The sequence below is a fragment of the Amphibalanus amphitrite genome, unplaced genomic scaffold (genome assembly GCF_019059575.1).
Source record: "Amphibalanus amphitrite isolate SeventyFive unplaced genomic scaffold, NRLGWU_Aamphi_draft 001122F_arrow, whole genome shotgun sequence".
NCBI lineage: Eukaryota > Metazoa > Arthropoda > Thecostraca > Balanomorpha > Balanidae > Amphibalanus > Amphibalanus amphitrite.
Genome location: NW_024882616.1, coordinates 17415 through 33362, shown reverse-complemented (window position 1 = coordinate 33362; position 15948 = coordinate 17415). Strand labels below are relative to the sequence as shown.

General features: G+C 46.8%; 2 protein-coding genes across 3 annotated transcripts; both read right to left on the bottom strand.

The window, feature by feature from the left end:
- Positions 1 to 2946: 2946 nt before the first annotated feature.
- On the bottom strand, positions 2947 to 6475 carry LOC122370324 (glutathione S-transferase 1-like). Of its 2 annotated transcripts, none has more exons than XM_043345804.1 (4): positions 6371 to 6475; positions 5378 to 5585; positions 4503 to 4647; positions 2947 to 3565 (listed from the first exon to the last, which is right to left on the bottom strand). In XM_043345804.1, the coding sequence occupies exons 2-4, from the start codon at positions 5575 to 5577 to the stop codon at positions 3242 to 3244; spliced, it is 669 nt and encodes a 222-aa protein (XP_043201739.1). In that variant the 5' UTR covers positions 5578 to 5585; positions 6371 to 6475; the 3' UTR covers positions 2947 to 3241. The 2 variants fall into 2 exon arrangements, with proteins under 2 accessions (XP_043201739.1, XP_043201741.1); XM_043345806.1 differs by having other exon boundaries at positions 6334 to 6472.
- A 2520-nt stretch (positions 6476 to 8995) lies between these two features.
- On the bottom strand, positions 8996 to 15747 carry LOC122370325 (glutathione S-transferase 1-like). The gene is made up of 4 exons (XM_043345807.1): positions 15425 to 15747; positions 14911 to 15118; positions 13728 to 13872; positions 8996 to 9589 (listed from the first exon to the last, which is right to left on the bottom strand). Exons 2-4 carry the CDS (start codon positions 15108 to 15110, stop codon positions 9266 to 9268), a joined length of 669 nt encoding a protein of 222 aa, XP_043201742.1. The 5' UTR covers positions 15111 to 15118; positions 15425 to 15747; the 3' UTR covers positions 8996 to 9265.
- Positions 15748 to 15948: the final 201 nt, after the last annotated feature.

Genomic DNA, 15948 nt, shown 5'->3' with positions numbered 1-15948 from the left:
CGTGACGTTCGATTAATTTCTTATGAAAAAATAAAGCTCTGTGAAACGCATTTTCTCTTACAGAAATATGCCGATTCTATTGGCGTTTATCATACTCAAAAGTTGGCTTTGACCTGACCGTTATCTCACCATCAAAATAACCAATGCTTAAAACTGTCTTGTGTCAAATGAAAGTTATTATGGTCGGGTATACTAAAGCAAAATTGATCGGAGGCCAGTTTTACCAACATTAAAATAGCCGCCTGCCGGAATTTTTTGCCCAAAGACCGCTTCACATACGGAGCGTAAACGGCCACGTAAGCGGATTACACTCGGTATGTGAAGCGGTCTTTGACTCTTTAGGCAAACAATTCCGGCAGGGGCTATTTTTCTGTTGGTAAAACTGGCCTCAGAACCCCTGTTTCATTTAAATGCGTGTTTCTAATTGTTAAGCGTGTTTTAAAAGGACATTTTCGTGCCCTGTGTCACCTACCTGTGACATATCTAGCATGACTTATATGCAATGTCTGTAAACCGGTTTCCCATTTAAAACCGCCCTGGCAGGGCATTTTTCATAACACGGCCTGGCAGGGGGGGGGGGTCGATGCGACCCCCTGACCCCCCCCCCCCCTCGTGACTGGCTCCTATGGCACCTAGAAACACAAAATTTGGTGGGTAGGTGGCCCTCCCCCCCCCCCCCCCCAGGAGTTCTCTCCCCTGTGCAAATTTGGTTGCTCTAGGTCAATATTTAGGGGAGTTTTGGGGGTATAAATGTTAAAATTTCGCTAAAACAGGTTAACCCGCGCACCGACGGGGGGCGGATATCCGCCCCCCCCCCCCCCCCCTAAGGTTTTTCGCGAATAGCGGGAAAATTGCGGCGTGTAGCGGCGCGAAATTTGATACGACTATTTCTCATCAATTTTACACATGGTGTGCAAGTTAAACCTCCTAACTTTTAAGGTCAGGTCACCAGGTCACTTTGAATGACCCAACCTCAAGTCACTTTTTTGCAACTTTGTCACCGTGCCAGAGCTACAGTAGATGTCGGAGGCCTTTGAAAGTCACAGGATGTTATTAGGTCATTAGTAGCTACAATATGTATGTCTCGGAATTTTGATTTTGACCTAAGGTCAGGTCAATTTCTCGACCTCTCCATTATAAGTCAATGGGGGAAAATCAACTCCCTGTTTTTACCACTAAAACGGGTCGAAATGGCCCCAAATACCATACATGACTTCATATACGATCAACCTTCACTACCTTGAGGTCTGTTTTGCTGTTGGGCAGCTGTAAGGTCATGTGACGTCATCAAAGGTCACCAAAGGTTTTTGCCAATAACTCCGTACAGGAACAAGATACAGCCGCGCGGATGGTCTCATTGTGTTCAGCTCGTCAAGACGCATCGAATGATATGCATGATGACCTCGAGGTCACGTGACCTGAGGTCAACCTATGACCTTGACCTTTCGAAGTCGTTCCTATCTTGACTAATTCGAAAGTTATTCGAGAAAAACTCTCTCCATATCTAGCGTCGCCATTTTGATTTTTTGACCCCTGTGACGTCATCTTTGACCTGACCTGAAAATGACCTCAGTAAAAATTGTAGACCTTGTCCGTGCGTATCTGATGTCGTTAAGTTGGCGCAGACCCCCGTCGGTGCGCGGGTTAAAAGTTTTTCGCTTTTGATCCCATTAAAGGTAGTGTGCCACCTTTGAAAGATTTCCCATTTTATTTTTCCTAGGATAAGAAGCTTCTGTTTTTACCTAATATCGCAAAAAAAATCAAAAATGGGCCTGGAATAGTGCCTTTTTCGCCTAAAAGTTTATCGGTTTTTAGATATGTATAACAACTGTAGTGGGCTCACCTGCAAACAGGCGTCGGCAACAATCGCGAATGCGGCGCACATGTGACAATAAGCAAAGGTCATTATAGTGTTACGACCATACGACGTACGGGAATGAGTTATCAGCTGTCTAATCGTAGACAACACAATGTCGAGCCTTAAACTGTAAGCCTGTATTGGTATTGTTTCTTTTATTTGGCTGTCGAACATTATTTATGGTTTGAAATATGATTTTATGTAAAATAATTGATATGAAAAAGCCGTCTCATAAGTTATGACCCCATTTCACCACACGCAAGTGGCAGAAATGACAATGATCAGCTGACGCGTTTTTCTTGGCCGAAGTCAGAGCGCGCAGCCCGACGCACCACCACCGCACCACAAAGTATGAGCAGAAGCCGCGCCCAAAGCCAGGGCCCCGGTAACGTGAGGTAGCCGAGTCGGGGCAGCGTGCGCTGACCCAAGCCGGGGCCGCAGCTTTGGGCGCGGTCTACCGCATCCCCGCGGGCAGCCCCGGGCTATCACATGACACCGGGAGGACGCGCGGCTCCGGCTTGGGTCAGCGCACGCTGCCCTGACTCGGCTACCTCACGTTACCGGGGCCCTGGCTTTGGGCGCGGTCTACCGCACCACCTAACAGGCGTGTTCGAAACCGCAGGAGCTGATGATGAACGGGTTTATCGAAACTTGATTGGATGAGCATATCGGTAATAGCGATTTCAGTGTGTGCATTTATTGTTCATAGTGGTGTGAAATGTGGTTGGGGTACGACCGACAACCCGTCGGGGCGAATTTCGCACTGGGGTACTCAAAATTTGAAGAATTTAAGACGTTTCCATGAGTTTTGAAGGTATGGATAAGTTCTAAAAATCCGGTTCTCCTTATCTGGGCCATTAACTCCATACGGTCCAGGAAAGCTGGCACACTACCTTTAAGATAGAGCAAAAACAAAAGCACCAGTGAACTCAGCACGTCAAGGTGCGTCGATTGATAGGTACACTTTTTTTTTTGTTGAAGTGTACTCTAAAAGTTAGGCACAGCTTAAGTAAAACTTAAGTCTTAAGAATGTCCGGTACTTAAAGTTGTATATCATTCGACTCAGCTGTTCAAGAGGAACAAAATGATACCATTTTGAAAGCAGCTTTATCTTTATTATGTGACAAGTTATTGGCACAAAGACAGAGAATCCACACTACAATGTACAGACGAGCATCGGTTCGTAGTATATATTATATATTTGGCGCATTTGGATGGGCAAAGGCATATTTGTACTGTCAACTATCGTCTATCCAGCTTATTGTTGATCGGCCCAAGTCACGCCTGTGAGCGACAGATAACCGATGTTTTCTGAAGAACATTACAGGCGAAACCAAGAGCATGTCCGCCTTTTCAATAGTGTTTTTCGCGATCACAACACCCCTACTTTCCTCCCAGCTCCTTGAGGGCATTCTTGTACATGGCGCCCATCATCTGAGCTCCCTCGCCGTTGGCCTGCTCGTAGTAGGGCAGCTCGGCCTTCAGCTTGGCCAGCCAGGCTTGCACGTGCGGCCAGCGGGACATGTCGAGACCGCCGGTCTCCACGCTGGAGACGTTGGACAGCATGGCCAGGTCGGCGATGGTCAAGTGCTCGCCGGCCAGGTACGTGGAGCGCGTCAGGAACGTCTCCAGTAGCGCCATGTTCTCGTCCACCCGCGGCATGTTCGCTTGCGACTGCTTCAGGTCCTTCATGAACACCAGAGGAAACTGGAATAGGGGCGCAGTGACAGCGTCAGAACAGATGATGGCGATGGGTAGACACAGACAGTGAGCGATGTGAGCAATAACAACAATGATGGATTTGCAGCGCCGTTAGCCGAAGAAATTAATCAATCAGCGCTTCACCACAGCTCGTAAGGTGACAGTGTGTCAACCAACTAAATTCCTTGGCAGCAAAGTCAACATTTTGAGATGCATGTGTATTATATTATGTGTATTTAAACGTGACAAAAAGTTGTGATCCAAGCTACTGTCAAAGAGTGGTTGTCCAAAAATGGTGTTGTTTAAACGGTCCAAACGGTACAGCACGCCTTTCGATCAAGTTCGTGTTCCGCTTTCCGCATAGGGCAGTGTCTATTTACTTTGCATTACCCTGTTAGCATTTTGCTTGGGGATCGGTTGGAGAACATCAGGGCATAATTGGGATTTTCGGCACATTCTCCTACCTGGCTGGGGAGTGCTTAGAAAATCCCGTTGCTTTTTCAAATAGCTTTGTTGGATCCGTGGTGGCTGGGATACTCGAGTTCGACAGGTTCCCCAGTTTGAGGTAAGTCAGAACGTTTAGAGCTTTCCTCAGGCTTGGGGACGATTAGGGATATTCCGACTCCAAGCGACCGATTGGCTAAAACCTGGAATATTTTTGTTGGGATCGTGCTTATTTACCGTGTTGTGGTGTCATTGGAAGCTCGGGGATAGCGCTGGACATCCCTGGCAATTGGTTGGGGAACGCCTGATAATCGGTCTAGAAACGATTGGGATAGATATATCAGACAATAGGTCTCGATTCCCCAGATAAAGACGGGGATTTTTGGGCAGCCACATGGTGAAACCCTGAGGTATCCCTCTGGGGATCGGTGCGAAATGACTGGCAAGGCAATAGCATGAAGCGTTAATTCTCTCCACAAACTGGACTTATTAAACTCACCACGATGCCGCGAAGGCTGGCAAACAGCTGGGAGTCGAAGTAAAGTCTCTGGTCCACCAGAGCCCTGGCGGCCGGGTCGCGGGGGTACAGGCTCTGCAAGTTGGCAGGCGCGTACTGGTTCATCATGTAGGTGATGATCGCCTTGCTGCCGGAACAAATAGAGGTGGCTGAGTGTCTTGGACAATAAGAATGTTAAACTAAATTTGTGGAGCCTTTTACGGCATTTTCTGCTTAAAGCAACGGAACGTAACAACTGCATGCATAAAAATTCCTTAGCAGGGGTATGCAGGTACGATTATATTGTGAACTGGTCATATCGATTTAGGCACCAACTACGCATTACTTTTACTTTTTATAAGTCTTTTTTCCTCCAGACATACCGATCCCACCGGCCACCAACTACTCGGAATTTGTTAAAATGGCCCAGCCTTTCGCGAATGGGATTGCAGATTGATTTGGTCTGAAGCTTGTATAGGCACCTCGCTCAGCCTAAAAGTCTCCCAGATATCGTAACATGCGCTGCACGGCCCGCGCAGGACCCCGGAGGCCGGAGGGTTCCGAATGGGTCCCAATTGCACCCAGAGCGTCCTGTGACCTTCTACTTTTTAAGTTGGGAGTTGTGCGGAGATTCCCAGTCAGCGGTAAAGAATGGTGAGCCGAAATATCACGTCTCCCTAACTGCAGGTCCGTAATAGGTTGGGATATTTCTAATGTAATCTTCCCCGCTATGGAAAGCTGGGATTTCCGGAGCTTATCCCGACCTCCCCTGGCCGTATTACGGGCAAAGTGCCGGCTGGCTTTATGCCTAGCCTGTCACTCATTTCATTTCTATATGTCTAATTATTGTGTTATATACTTCCATCCTTGTCACCTACCTGTCACCTATTGACAGCTCGCCGTCTGTCATGACAGGCACGGTGTGTGCCGGGTTCATCTTCAGGAACTCGGGCGTCCGGTTCTCCCCCTTCTCCATGTCTACGATCTTGAGGTTATAGTCCAGGCCGATGGCTTTAGCCACCAGAAAGACGGCCCGGCATGGCGGGCTCGGCTTGATGGCGTAAATGTCAATGCCCATCTTGGAAACTGCGGCAAAACGGGAAGTGAAGATTCAATAGCCGTTTCACGACAGACTATCTGGCGAATGCACCTAATTTGACAAAGTCTGCACCAAATCTCTGTAACAATAGATATCTTCATAATATGGATTTATTTCAGTGTATTAATCGAAAATAATGTCTAATAATAAAAAACGATTCATATGTGCATCTGTGCAAACCAAACTGATAACTTTTCAGTAACACAAACCATTTTCACGACGGAGTATTTTGCGAATGCAGCGAATTTAACCAAATATGCAGCTATAATCTCTTTAGAACAAATATTTAATATCTATATTAATATATTTTATATAATGTAATTATAATCTTTCTAATATAATCTCTGATTGTAATCTCTTTTAATAACAAATATCTTGTTTTCATGAATGTATTTCATTGTTTTAAATCAAAAATAATGTCTGATTATTTGAAGAATAAAGTATATAAGCCTCTGTGCAACCCAAACGGACAACTTTTAAGAAACACAATGAACCTAAATCCTAATTTGACCAAATGTGCACCAAACCTGCACCAAACGTGTACCAGATTGCCGTCGTGAAAACTGCTATACCTACTGAACTTAATTTGACCAAATCTGCACCAAAACTGCACCTGATCTGCACCAACTGTGTACCAGATGGCTGTCATGAAACGGCAAAACGTCGGAGGTAGCCCGTTTAACGGTGTAAGTAGGAATGTCGCACTGCGTTGGGCGCCTACACGTCAACACTCACAGTGGTTGCAGTAAGGTAACGCTGCCGACGGACTCACGTCTGCTGCGAACGTGAACTGTCCGGTGCGCCTGGCCCACCTCTGCAGACTGCTGGCGAGACGGGCGCACCGCCTCGTCCCGATCTCACCCCAGGCCGGCCTTGAGCGGCCAAGTAGTCAGAATCTGCCCTCTCAGCGTGACTATGGGAAACGCGAGTCGAGGATGAAGATGACATTCGGATGCATACTGTATGGTATGCATGCCATTACGAGACAAACGTGGATTTATGTTTGAAGTGTTTCAGCTAATGTTTTTTCATATTGCTGAGTTAATTAACCCATTGTAGGTATTTCATAATGCTCTGAACTTGGCAATAGGACTGCTTACTAAACACCAGGTTTGTTATCTGCCTTGTTCAAGGCCCATTGCTGGTACAGGGTATTCGTGAAAATATGTCATGAATTTTTGCTATGTAGGAAAATTGTTTCAACTGAAATCTGCTGAGTGGGAGTGCTTTAGAAGTTTTGGCGAGAAAAGTATGGTGACTTGGGCAGGACAAGGACAACCAAGGCCCTATACTAGGACAACTGCCGAAACGCTGCAGACATACCTATGTAGGTACAGTGTCATGGTATCAGATCCACACCTCGAATATTGTTGTCCGGTGCCTAAACGAGATGCTAAGGCCCGTTTCTTGATGAGGACCCCTACCCCTTGGCTGACCCGCCCACCCTTGGTTGCGCTCATCGGCCGTTACCTACCCATGTGGGATACCTGAAGACCGACGCTTACTGGAAGACAGCCAATAATCTGTCTCAGCTAATGAGTGTGATAGCAAAGGCCCTCCGTGAATTCACTTCTAACACATGCGTCCGAATGGACCGCTATGTCAAATTATCTCAAATTATTAGACTAATCGATTAGCCCGGCAGGCGGTGGGCCTACCAGCCACCTTCCACGCGGTGTGGGGGGGGGGCACTTTTTTGCCCCCCCCCCGTATCTCCGAAACTACTGGACGGATCCGGAAAATTCAAACGGCGTTCGATAGCCCTGTCAAATTTGTTGAGGGAAACCAAATTTCATTGACCTCGGGGTCACCGATGACGTCACAGGTCAGGTCAAAGATAAAATGTTTCACCGTTCACAGGGCTTCTAGGGAAAGCGCTATAACACCGAGTAAAACGCATTTTGTCGAAAATCAGCGATAAGACGTCAGTTGTCTAGTACATATGTTGCTATTAGAGGTCACTGGTCATACCAGGTCAGGTCACAGGTCAGGTCACCAAAGGTCACCAAGGGTCACCACATGAGCCCAACTTTACTAAGGTTATGTGATGCATGTTTTATGGCCAGTTTTTCATTTCCAACTCAATGGTGTTGGTTATAAGACCATCAGGTACGGTTTAGGTCACTTTCTGGTGGAGCTAAGGTCAAGGTCAGGTCAAAAAAGGTCAAATTTCAAAGTTGATATTTTTGCATAAAATGGGTATCGATTCGATGCAGCTCGTCACGGGGAGTCTAATGGTGGTCTTTGTTTTGCGCTACGAGGTCTAGAATCGCTAAAAATTGAGTTTGAAAATTTGACTTCATCAATTTTGAACAGTTTTTTTCGCTATAACTTGGCCAAAAAACGAGGTATCGATCTCAAATTTGGTATGTAGATAGAAGGCGGTAGGGACTATCACATATATTCCGGTTTTTTTTCGAAATTCAAAAAACTTTTTGGATTTTTTTGGCTATTATATTCAAAAAATCTATTTTTTTGATTTTTGGGGGTCAAAATAAAAAAAAATCGAAAAACCGAAATAGCAGTTTTGTAGCCCTTTTGATTCCACACCTTTTATGTCAAAAACATTTTTCTGTATCTCTAAAGCTGTAGGCCTGACAGCTCTTCCCGCGAAACCTTTTTTTGGGTCGAAAATGGCAAAAATGACGTCACTCTTACGTCATTAGCGGCCAACCTATCATAGCCTTTGGAAAAAATTTTGGTCATCATGTGCGCTAGCTGCTCCCGGGAGGGTACTGAAAGTTTGGTGACGATCGGCGCAGCGGTTCTCGAGATATATCGAAAAAAGTAAAGGGGGGCAAAAAAATGCCCCCCCCCCACCGCCTGGAAGGTTAGTGATGTCAATTACGGAAAATCGTGATACCGATACCAAACCAAAAACCAACAATACCTACCTGACCATGGAAAAATATCGAAACCGAACCAACTTGGGAAACTGAGGGAAATACCAACTTTTACCGAATTCACAGCCTCTTTTACATTAGGTAGGTACGATTCACAGTACCAACAAAATACCAAATGCATTTGCCTTCAAATACCAAATACCAAGTTGGTATCGGTTTGGTATCGGTAAACCAAAAAGTTGGTACCTATATTCCGATTAGCATCTCTATTTTCGATTAAAAAACGCTGAAATAAATTCACGATATGAAGACATTCATTGTAACTGAGCTTTGGTGTAAATTTGGTCAACTTTGGTGCATTCGCCAGGTAACCCGTTGTGGAAACGGCTGTTATGAACTGCATGCAAGCCAGTTTCCCATTCAGTTCGTGCTGCATAGACATAAACTGATTTCACCTATGCTCTCTTCTTGGAGCAGAGCTGCGATTCTTGTATGCCTCCGGGCTCCGTGAGTTCCGACCCTTTACCCTTTACGGGGAAATGATTGATACAGCGTGAAGATACCAGTGTCCATTTATTTGGCGATGAAAGTAATTCACACTTCCATGTACAAATGATCGTCAGTTATCGGTAGGTATATATTGCCTTATTGGCGCACTTTAAGTGGCAAGGATATATTTGTACTGTCAACTACCCAGCTTTTTGTTGAACGGCCTAAGCCATGCCTGTTGACGGACAATTGCTGATTATTTTATCGAGACTATTAGAGGCAAACACAAGAGCATGCCTGCCCTTTCGATAGTCCTTTCAGCGATCACACCACATCTACTTTCCTCCCAGATCCTTCAGTATCCTTTGGTAAATGGCACCGAGCATCTGAGCTCCCTCGCCGTTGGCCTGCTCGTAGTAGGGCAGCTCGGCCTTCAGCTTGGCCAGCCATGCCTGCACGTGCGGCCAGCGGGACATGTCAATTCCGCAGGCCTCCATGCTAGAGACGTTGGCCAGCGTGGCCAGGTCGGCAATGGTCAAGTGCTCGCCGGCCAGGTACGTGGAGCGCGTCAGGAACGTCTCCAGCAGCGCCATGTTCTCCTCTAGCCGCGGCATGTTCGCCTGTGACTGCTTCAGGTCCTTCAGGTACAGCAGAGGAAACTGAAATAGGGGCGCAGCAGGGGCGTCAGAGAGGGTCATGGTGAAGCGCCGGGCTGCTCGTGAAATAAATGGCTGCGCCTTATCGCAACTTGCAAGTCGAAGCAGTTGTTAACTCAAATGAAGCGAAACCCTTACATACGGGAGTTATGCATGTGTGTAAATTAAGCGTTGTAAAAGGTTGTAGGTATTGTCCGAACAGCACATCAAGCTCTCTTTAACCCTCGCCCATGTAGGGGGGGTTGGTGCAACCCCCCCCCCTGAGGCTTTTCGGAAATAAGGCAAAAACGGCGGCGCGCAGCGCCGCCAAATTTTGGGTACCTCATGGGGCAAACCTTGCGCATCTTTTGATAAAAAAAATTTGACCGGGTCATGTCAGGTCACGGAGTTATGACGTCACAAAGGGAACAGCCTCCGGCCGGATTTTCACAAACTGAGTGCCAACGCCCGAGGTTTCCTGCCGATGGTACGGACATCGGTTGATGGATCGTGATGAAACTTCCCATGCATGTTGGGGCAAGTATTGGCTATCATATGGTATAAGAAACTTGACCGGGTCAGGTCAGGTCACGGATCTATGACGTCACAAGAGGAACAGCGTCCGGTACTATTTTTGAAAAGCGCCCGAACCACTATTTTGCTAATTCTTGTCACCTCAATGGGAATATGCAGCAATATTAGCTTATATAGGGAGCAAATGGACCTCCCAAATCCAAAAATACAATCAGATTTCAAAAATTTAAATTTTGATTTTTCGAATTTCTGCCGCCGACTGTGACCTTGCCGACTTCCGGCGCTCCCAACGCGCCATTTTTAGAGCTAGGGAAATGAAATACATACCAAATGATAGAGAATTGATCAAGGAACACGATAGTGAAGGTTTCAAGTCGATATCTCCCACCGTTTTGCCGCAATCGCCGCCGAAAGTTGAAAAAAGTCTATTTTTCCGAAAATTTGACCTTTGACCGGTCAAAAGTAGGTCAAATGTTGACCTAGGACCAAAAAATATACCACCAATCGCGAGATCTCGGCGAGAGCAATCCGTTGGTCTTTTCCGCTAAGCTCTACGACGCTCCGTTTTCAAACGCCAAGGGGGGGGTCGCACCAAACCCCCCCTGCATGGGCGAAGGTGGCAGATCGCCGTTTACGGGCGAGGGTTAACCCGCGCACCGACGGGGGGGGGGGCGGATATCCGCCCCCCCCCCCTGAGGTTTTTCGCGGATAGCGGGAAAACCGCGGCGCTACAATTTGGTACGACTATTCTCTCATCAATTTTACACATGGTGTGCAAGTTTGAACCTCCTAACTTTTAAGGTCAGGTCACCAGGTCACTTTGAATGACCCAACCTCAAGTCACTTTTTTGCAACTTTGTCACCGTGCCAGAGCTACAATAGATGTCGGAGGCCTTTGAAAGTCGCAGGATGTTATTAGGTCATTAGTAGCTACAATTTTTATATCTCGGAATTTGGATATCGGTGACCTAAGGTCAGGTCAATTTCGCGACCTCCCTATTATAAGTCAATGGGGGAAAAATCAACTCCCTGTTTTTACCACTAAAACGGGTCGGAATGGCCCCATATACCATACATGACTTCATATATGATCAACCTTCACTACCTTGAGGTCTGTTTTGCTGTTGGGCAGCTGTAAGGTCATGTGACGTCATCAAAGGTCACCAAAGGTTTTTTGCCAATAACTCCGTACAGGAACAAGATACAGTCGCGCGGATGGTCTCATTGTGTTCAGCTCGTCAAGACGCATCGATTGATATACATGATGACCTCGAGGTCACGTGACCTGAGGTCAACCTTTGACCTTGACCTTTTGAGGTCAACATATATATCATTCGATGCGGATTGACGAGAGGATCACGATGGTGCCCTTAAGTTGTTCCTATCTTGACTAATTCGAAAGTTATTTGAGAAAAAACTCTCTATATCTAGCGCCGCCATTTTGACTTTTTCGATCCCTGTGACGTCATTTTTGACCTGACCTGAAAATGACCTTTGTAAAAATTGTAGACCTTGTCCGTGCGTATCCGATGCCGTCTACCGCTTGTCGTTATCTTGCTTCGTTCTCGAGATCTCAGGGGGGGGGGCGGTCATCCGACCCCCCCCCCCGTCGGTGCGAAGTTGGCGCAAACCCCCGTCGGTGCGCGGGTTAAATCAAAATCGTTTTCCGCTTCCTGCATGCTTGCATGCATGTTGAAGTATTTACTTTGTATTACCCAGTCAGCATTTCTCTTGGGGATCAGTAGGGAAATATTGAGCAGGGATTGCTATTTTTAGGCATTTCCCGTCAGTAGCGGCGGAACACCTTCAATTAAGGGGGGCATTCTTTCCATGCAACGCCCATAGGGCTAATGATAAAATGTCAAAATCAAAGGGGGGCACGGTGCCCCGGTGCCCTCCCCGTTCCGCCGCCTATGATTCCCGTACCTGGATAGGGGAATGCTAAAACATCCGATGCTCCCCTTCCCGATGTTCTGATGCAAGCACCTCCTATTGCTTCGTTGCTTTTATTGATGACCGAGATACTCTGGTTTTCCCAGGCTCCCCCCGTTTGGGGAAAGTTGAGAGGCTCAGAGGTTTCTCAGTTATTAGATCGTGCTACTCATTTTGCTCTGACACCTTGTAGAGCCTAAGGGGTGCGCGGGATATTCCAATACCACTTGGGGAAATCATAGGATATCTTGTTTGGGATTGTTTTTTTTTTTACTATGCCGTAGTATTCATTGGAGGCTTCAGAAACGCACGGGAAGTCACTACTTAAAGGTAGTGTGCCAGCTTTCCTGGACCGTATGGAGTTAATGGTCCAGATAAAGAGAACCGGATTTTTAGAACTTATCCATACCTTCAAAACTCATGGAAACGTCTTAAATTCTTCAAATTTTGAGTACCCCAGTGCGAAATTCGCCCCGACGGGTTGTCGGTCGTACCCCAACCACATTTCACACCGCTATGAACAATAAATGCACACACTGAAATCGCTATTACCGATAGGCTCATCCAATCAAGTTTCGATAAACCCGTTCATCAGCATCTCCTGCGGTTTCGAACACGCCTGTTAGGTGGTGCGGTAGACCGCGCCCAAAGCCAGGGCCCCGGTAACGTGAGGTAGCCGAGTCGGGGCAGCGTGCGCTGACCCAAGCCGGGGCCGCGCGTCCTCCCGGTGTCATGTGATAGCCCGGGGCTGCCCGGGGATGCGGTAGACCGCGCCCAAAGCCGCGGCCCCGGCTTGGGTCAGCGCACGCTGCCCCGACTCGGCTACCTCACGTTACCGGGGCCCCGGCTTTGGGCGCGGTCTACCGCAGGTGGCTTCTGCTCATACTTTGTGGTGCGGTGGTGGTGCGTCGGGCCGCGCGCTCTGACTTCGGCCAAGAAAAATGCGTCAGCTGATCATTGTCATTTCTGCCACTTTCATGTGGTGAGATGGGGTCATAACTTTAGAGACGGCTGTTTCATATCAATTATTTTACATAAAATCATATTTCAAACCATAAATTAATGTTCGACAGCCAAATTAAAGAAACAATACCAATACAGGCTTACAGTTGAAATTAGACATTGTGTTGTCTACGATTAGACAGCTGATAACTCATTCCCGTACGTCGTAAATCTATAATGACCTTTGCTTATTGTCACGTGTGCGCCGCATTCGCGATTGTTGCCGACGCCTGTTTGCAGGTCAGCCCACTACAGTTGTTATACGTATCGAAAAACCGATAAACTTTTAGGCGAAAAAAGCACTATTTCTGGCCCATTTTTGATTTTTTTGCGATATTAGGTAAAAACAGAAGCTTCTTATCCTAGGAAAAATAAAATGGGAAATCATTGGAAGGTGGCACACTACCTTTAACAGTTGGGAAGAGCCAACTAGGTAATAGTTTTAGGAACGATTGGGAGAGATCAGCCAAATTGTTTGAATTCCCAAGCCAAGGGCAGGGATTTCTCGGGCAGTCACAATGGGAAACCCAGGGATATTCCACTGGGGATCGCTGCGAAATTGCTGACAATGCAATTTCGCAGCGATTCCTGGTGGGACATCCAAGGGTTTCCCAATGTGGCTGCCCGGGAAATCTCTGACAATACAATAGCATAAATCGACTTTTTTCCCATAAACTGGAATTAGGAGACTTACCACGATACCGCGAAGGGTGGAGAACAGTTGGGAGTCAAAGTAGAGTCTCTGATCCACCAAAGCCCTGGCGGCCGGGTCGCGGGGGTACAGGCTCTGCAAGTTGGCAGGCGCGTACTGGTTCATCATGTAGGTGATGATCGCCTTGCTGCCGGAACAAATAGAGGCGGTGGAGTGTCTTTGCAATAAAATATATATATATATAAATATATCTATATATATAAGTATATATATATATAGATATGTATATATATATATATATATATATATATATATATATATATATAATTATATGCCGAAAGTGGAGCCTTCTTTCGGCAGTTGCTGTTCAAAGCGAGATCTGAAGTGCAACAACTAACAACTCTTAAGTAACTAGGTACCTAATTACGGATATACAGGCACATTTATATTATATTTGCCCTAGACATAACAATGTATGTACAATTTGAAGCCAACTACGCATTATAAAGTTAATTCCTCAGTTATATTTATGTATTGACAGACCAAAACGCGTTTCGAATAAATCGTCTTCAGTTGGTCTGTATATATAGACCAACTGAAGACGATTTATTCGAAACGCGTTTTGATCTGTCAATACATAAATATAACTGAGGAATTAAATTTATACTACTACTTGTCAGTATTAATCCAAACAACTACGCATTGCTTTTACTTTTGCTAGGTATTTCACGAAATTTTCATCTCCAGCCATTCCGGTCCGATCCTCCTCAGGATTTGTCAACCTAGCCTAACCTTTACCGAATCGGAATGGGACTTGCATCAGGATGTTTTTTTTCTGGAACTTAGGATGGCACCCTGCAAACGATGGAAGCTTCCCATATGGTATCGTAGCCTGCCCTGGGCGGCCGGTCGATAAATTCTTGACAAATCCGGACATCCTTTGAACATTCCCTTTTTAGGGTGGCGTTGTACGGAAATTTCCCATAGCTTTTAATAACTGAGCTGGGGAGGAATCCCCACGTCTAGGCAGGTTCGAAATCGATTGGGGAATTCTGAACGTAATCGACGTGGGAAAAGTTGGGATATGCAAGGCTTATCCCAAATTTCCCCAACCAAACCGTATTGCATCCAAACCGTAAGCTAGATTTATTCATATTCACGCCTCTCATTTCCGTTTCAATTACATCTAATCGTTACATCTGTCCTGTCACTGTCAGGTACCTACCTGTCACCTATTGACAGCTCGCCGTCCGTCATGACAGGCACGGTGTGTGCCGGGTTCATCTTCAGGAACTCAGGAGTCCGGTTCTCCCCCTTCTCCAAGCTCACAATCTTGAGGTTATAATCCAGGCCGATGGCCTTGGCCACCAGAAACGCGGCCCGGCATGGCGGGCTCGGCTTGATGGCGTAAATGTCAATGCCCATCTCGGAGACTGCAAAAAAAAAAAAAAAACGAGGATGCCGGATGTAGGTACTTACATACGTACGAATAGCTCTTAGTGAATATGCTGGAAAGCAGCTAACGTGGCACAGTTTACAAAACATTTTGGCTAAAAAAAAACGTACCGTGAGTTTTACGAAGCTAAAAAAACGGCCAATGAAGCTTGTATACTCTTTGACTTTGTTCAGATAGGTACTGTTACTTTGTCTGAAGGTATTGGCCCTGCCAGTGATCTCGGCACTTGGTCGTGTTCGTACAGCTTCCAACACACAAGCACTGTAGCCTGTTCAGTGCTCACCTCTGGTGCACTGGTAGGTATCCCGTCCGGTGCGTGCGTCTGGTCCACTTCTACAGCCTGCAGACGGAGACTAAAGCGCCACTAGGTCCCGATCTCACCCCAGGCCGGCCTTGAGCGGGCAGGTAATCTGCCGTATCGCGCGGGGGCTAGGGAGTCGCGAACATGCAAGTCACGGTCGCCGCCGGCCAGAGACCGCCCTGCCGACCACGCAGTCGCCTCTGCACCGCCGTCTTCCGACACGGCTAATCTGTCAGACGGTACAACGACGGTCCACTCGAGCTCAGAGGTAGACACCGCCGCACGGGCCCGACCGGCAGGTGACTGATTGCGTAATGTGACTATCAAGTGCTTTGCTGCATGTATGCGGAGATGAAGTGCAGATAAGCTTTCGTAACTTGGCGGGGTTAGTGTTTGCACGTGACTGAGCTGAACTAATGCGTGATGTAGGTTAGGTACACAGAAATAGTTAGACGGCCGTATTTATGCTGATAATTAGCTATCACCGTTTACATAGTGCGTACCAG

Bases quoted from the DNA above. Each gene is read 5' to 3' on its own strand.
- LOC122370325 (XM_043345807.1), bottom strand. From the start codon at position 15,110: ATGGGCATTGACATTTACGCCATCAAGCCGAGCCCGCCATGCCGGGCC. The intron at 13,873-14,910 runs GTAGGTACCTGA...TTGTTCCGGCAG, and splicing joins GAGCTGTCAATAGGTGACAG to CAAGGCGATCATCACCTACA. The intron at 9,590-13,727 runs GTAAGTCTCCTA...CCCCTATTTCAG, and splicing joins CCACCCTTCGCGGTATCGTG to TTTCCTCTGCTGTACCTGAA.
- LOC122370324 (XM_043345804.1), bottom strand. From the start codon at position 5,577: ATGGGCATTGACATTTACGCCATCAAGCCGAGCCCGCCATGCCGGGCC. The intron at 4,648-5,377 runs GTAGGTGACAAG...TTGTTCCGGCAG, and splicing joins GAGCTGTCAATAGGTGACAG to CAAGGCGATCATCACCTACA. The intron at 3,566-4,502 runs GTGAGTTTAATA...CCCCTATTCCAG, and splicing joins CCAGCCTTCGCGGCATCGTG to TTTCCTCTGGTGTTCATGAA.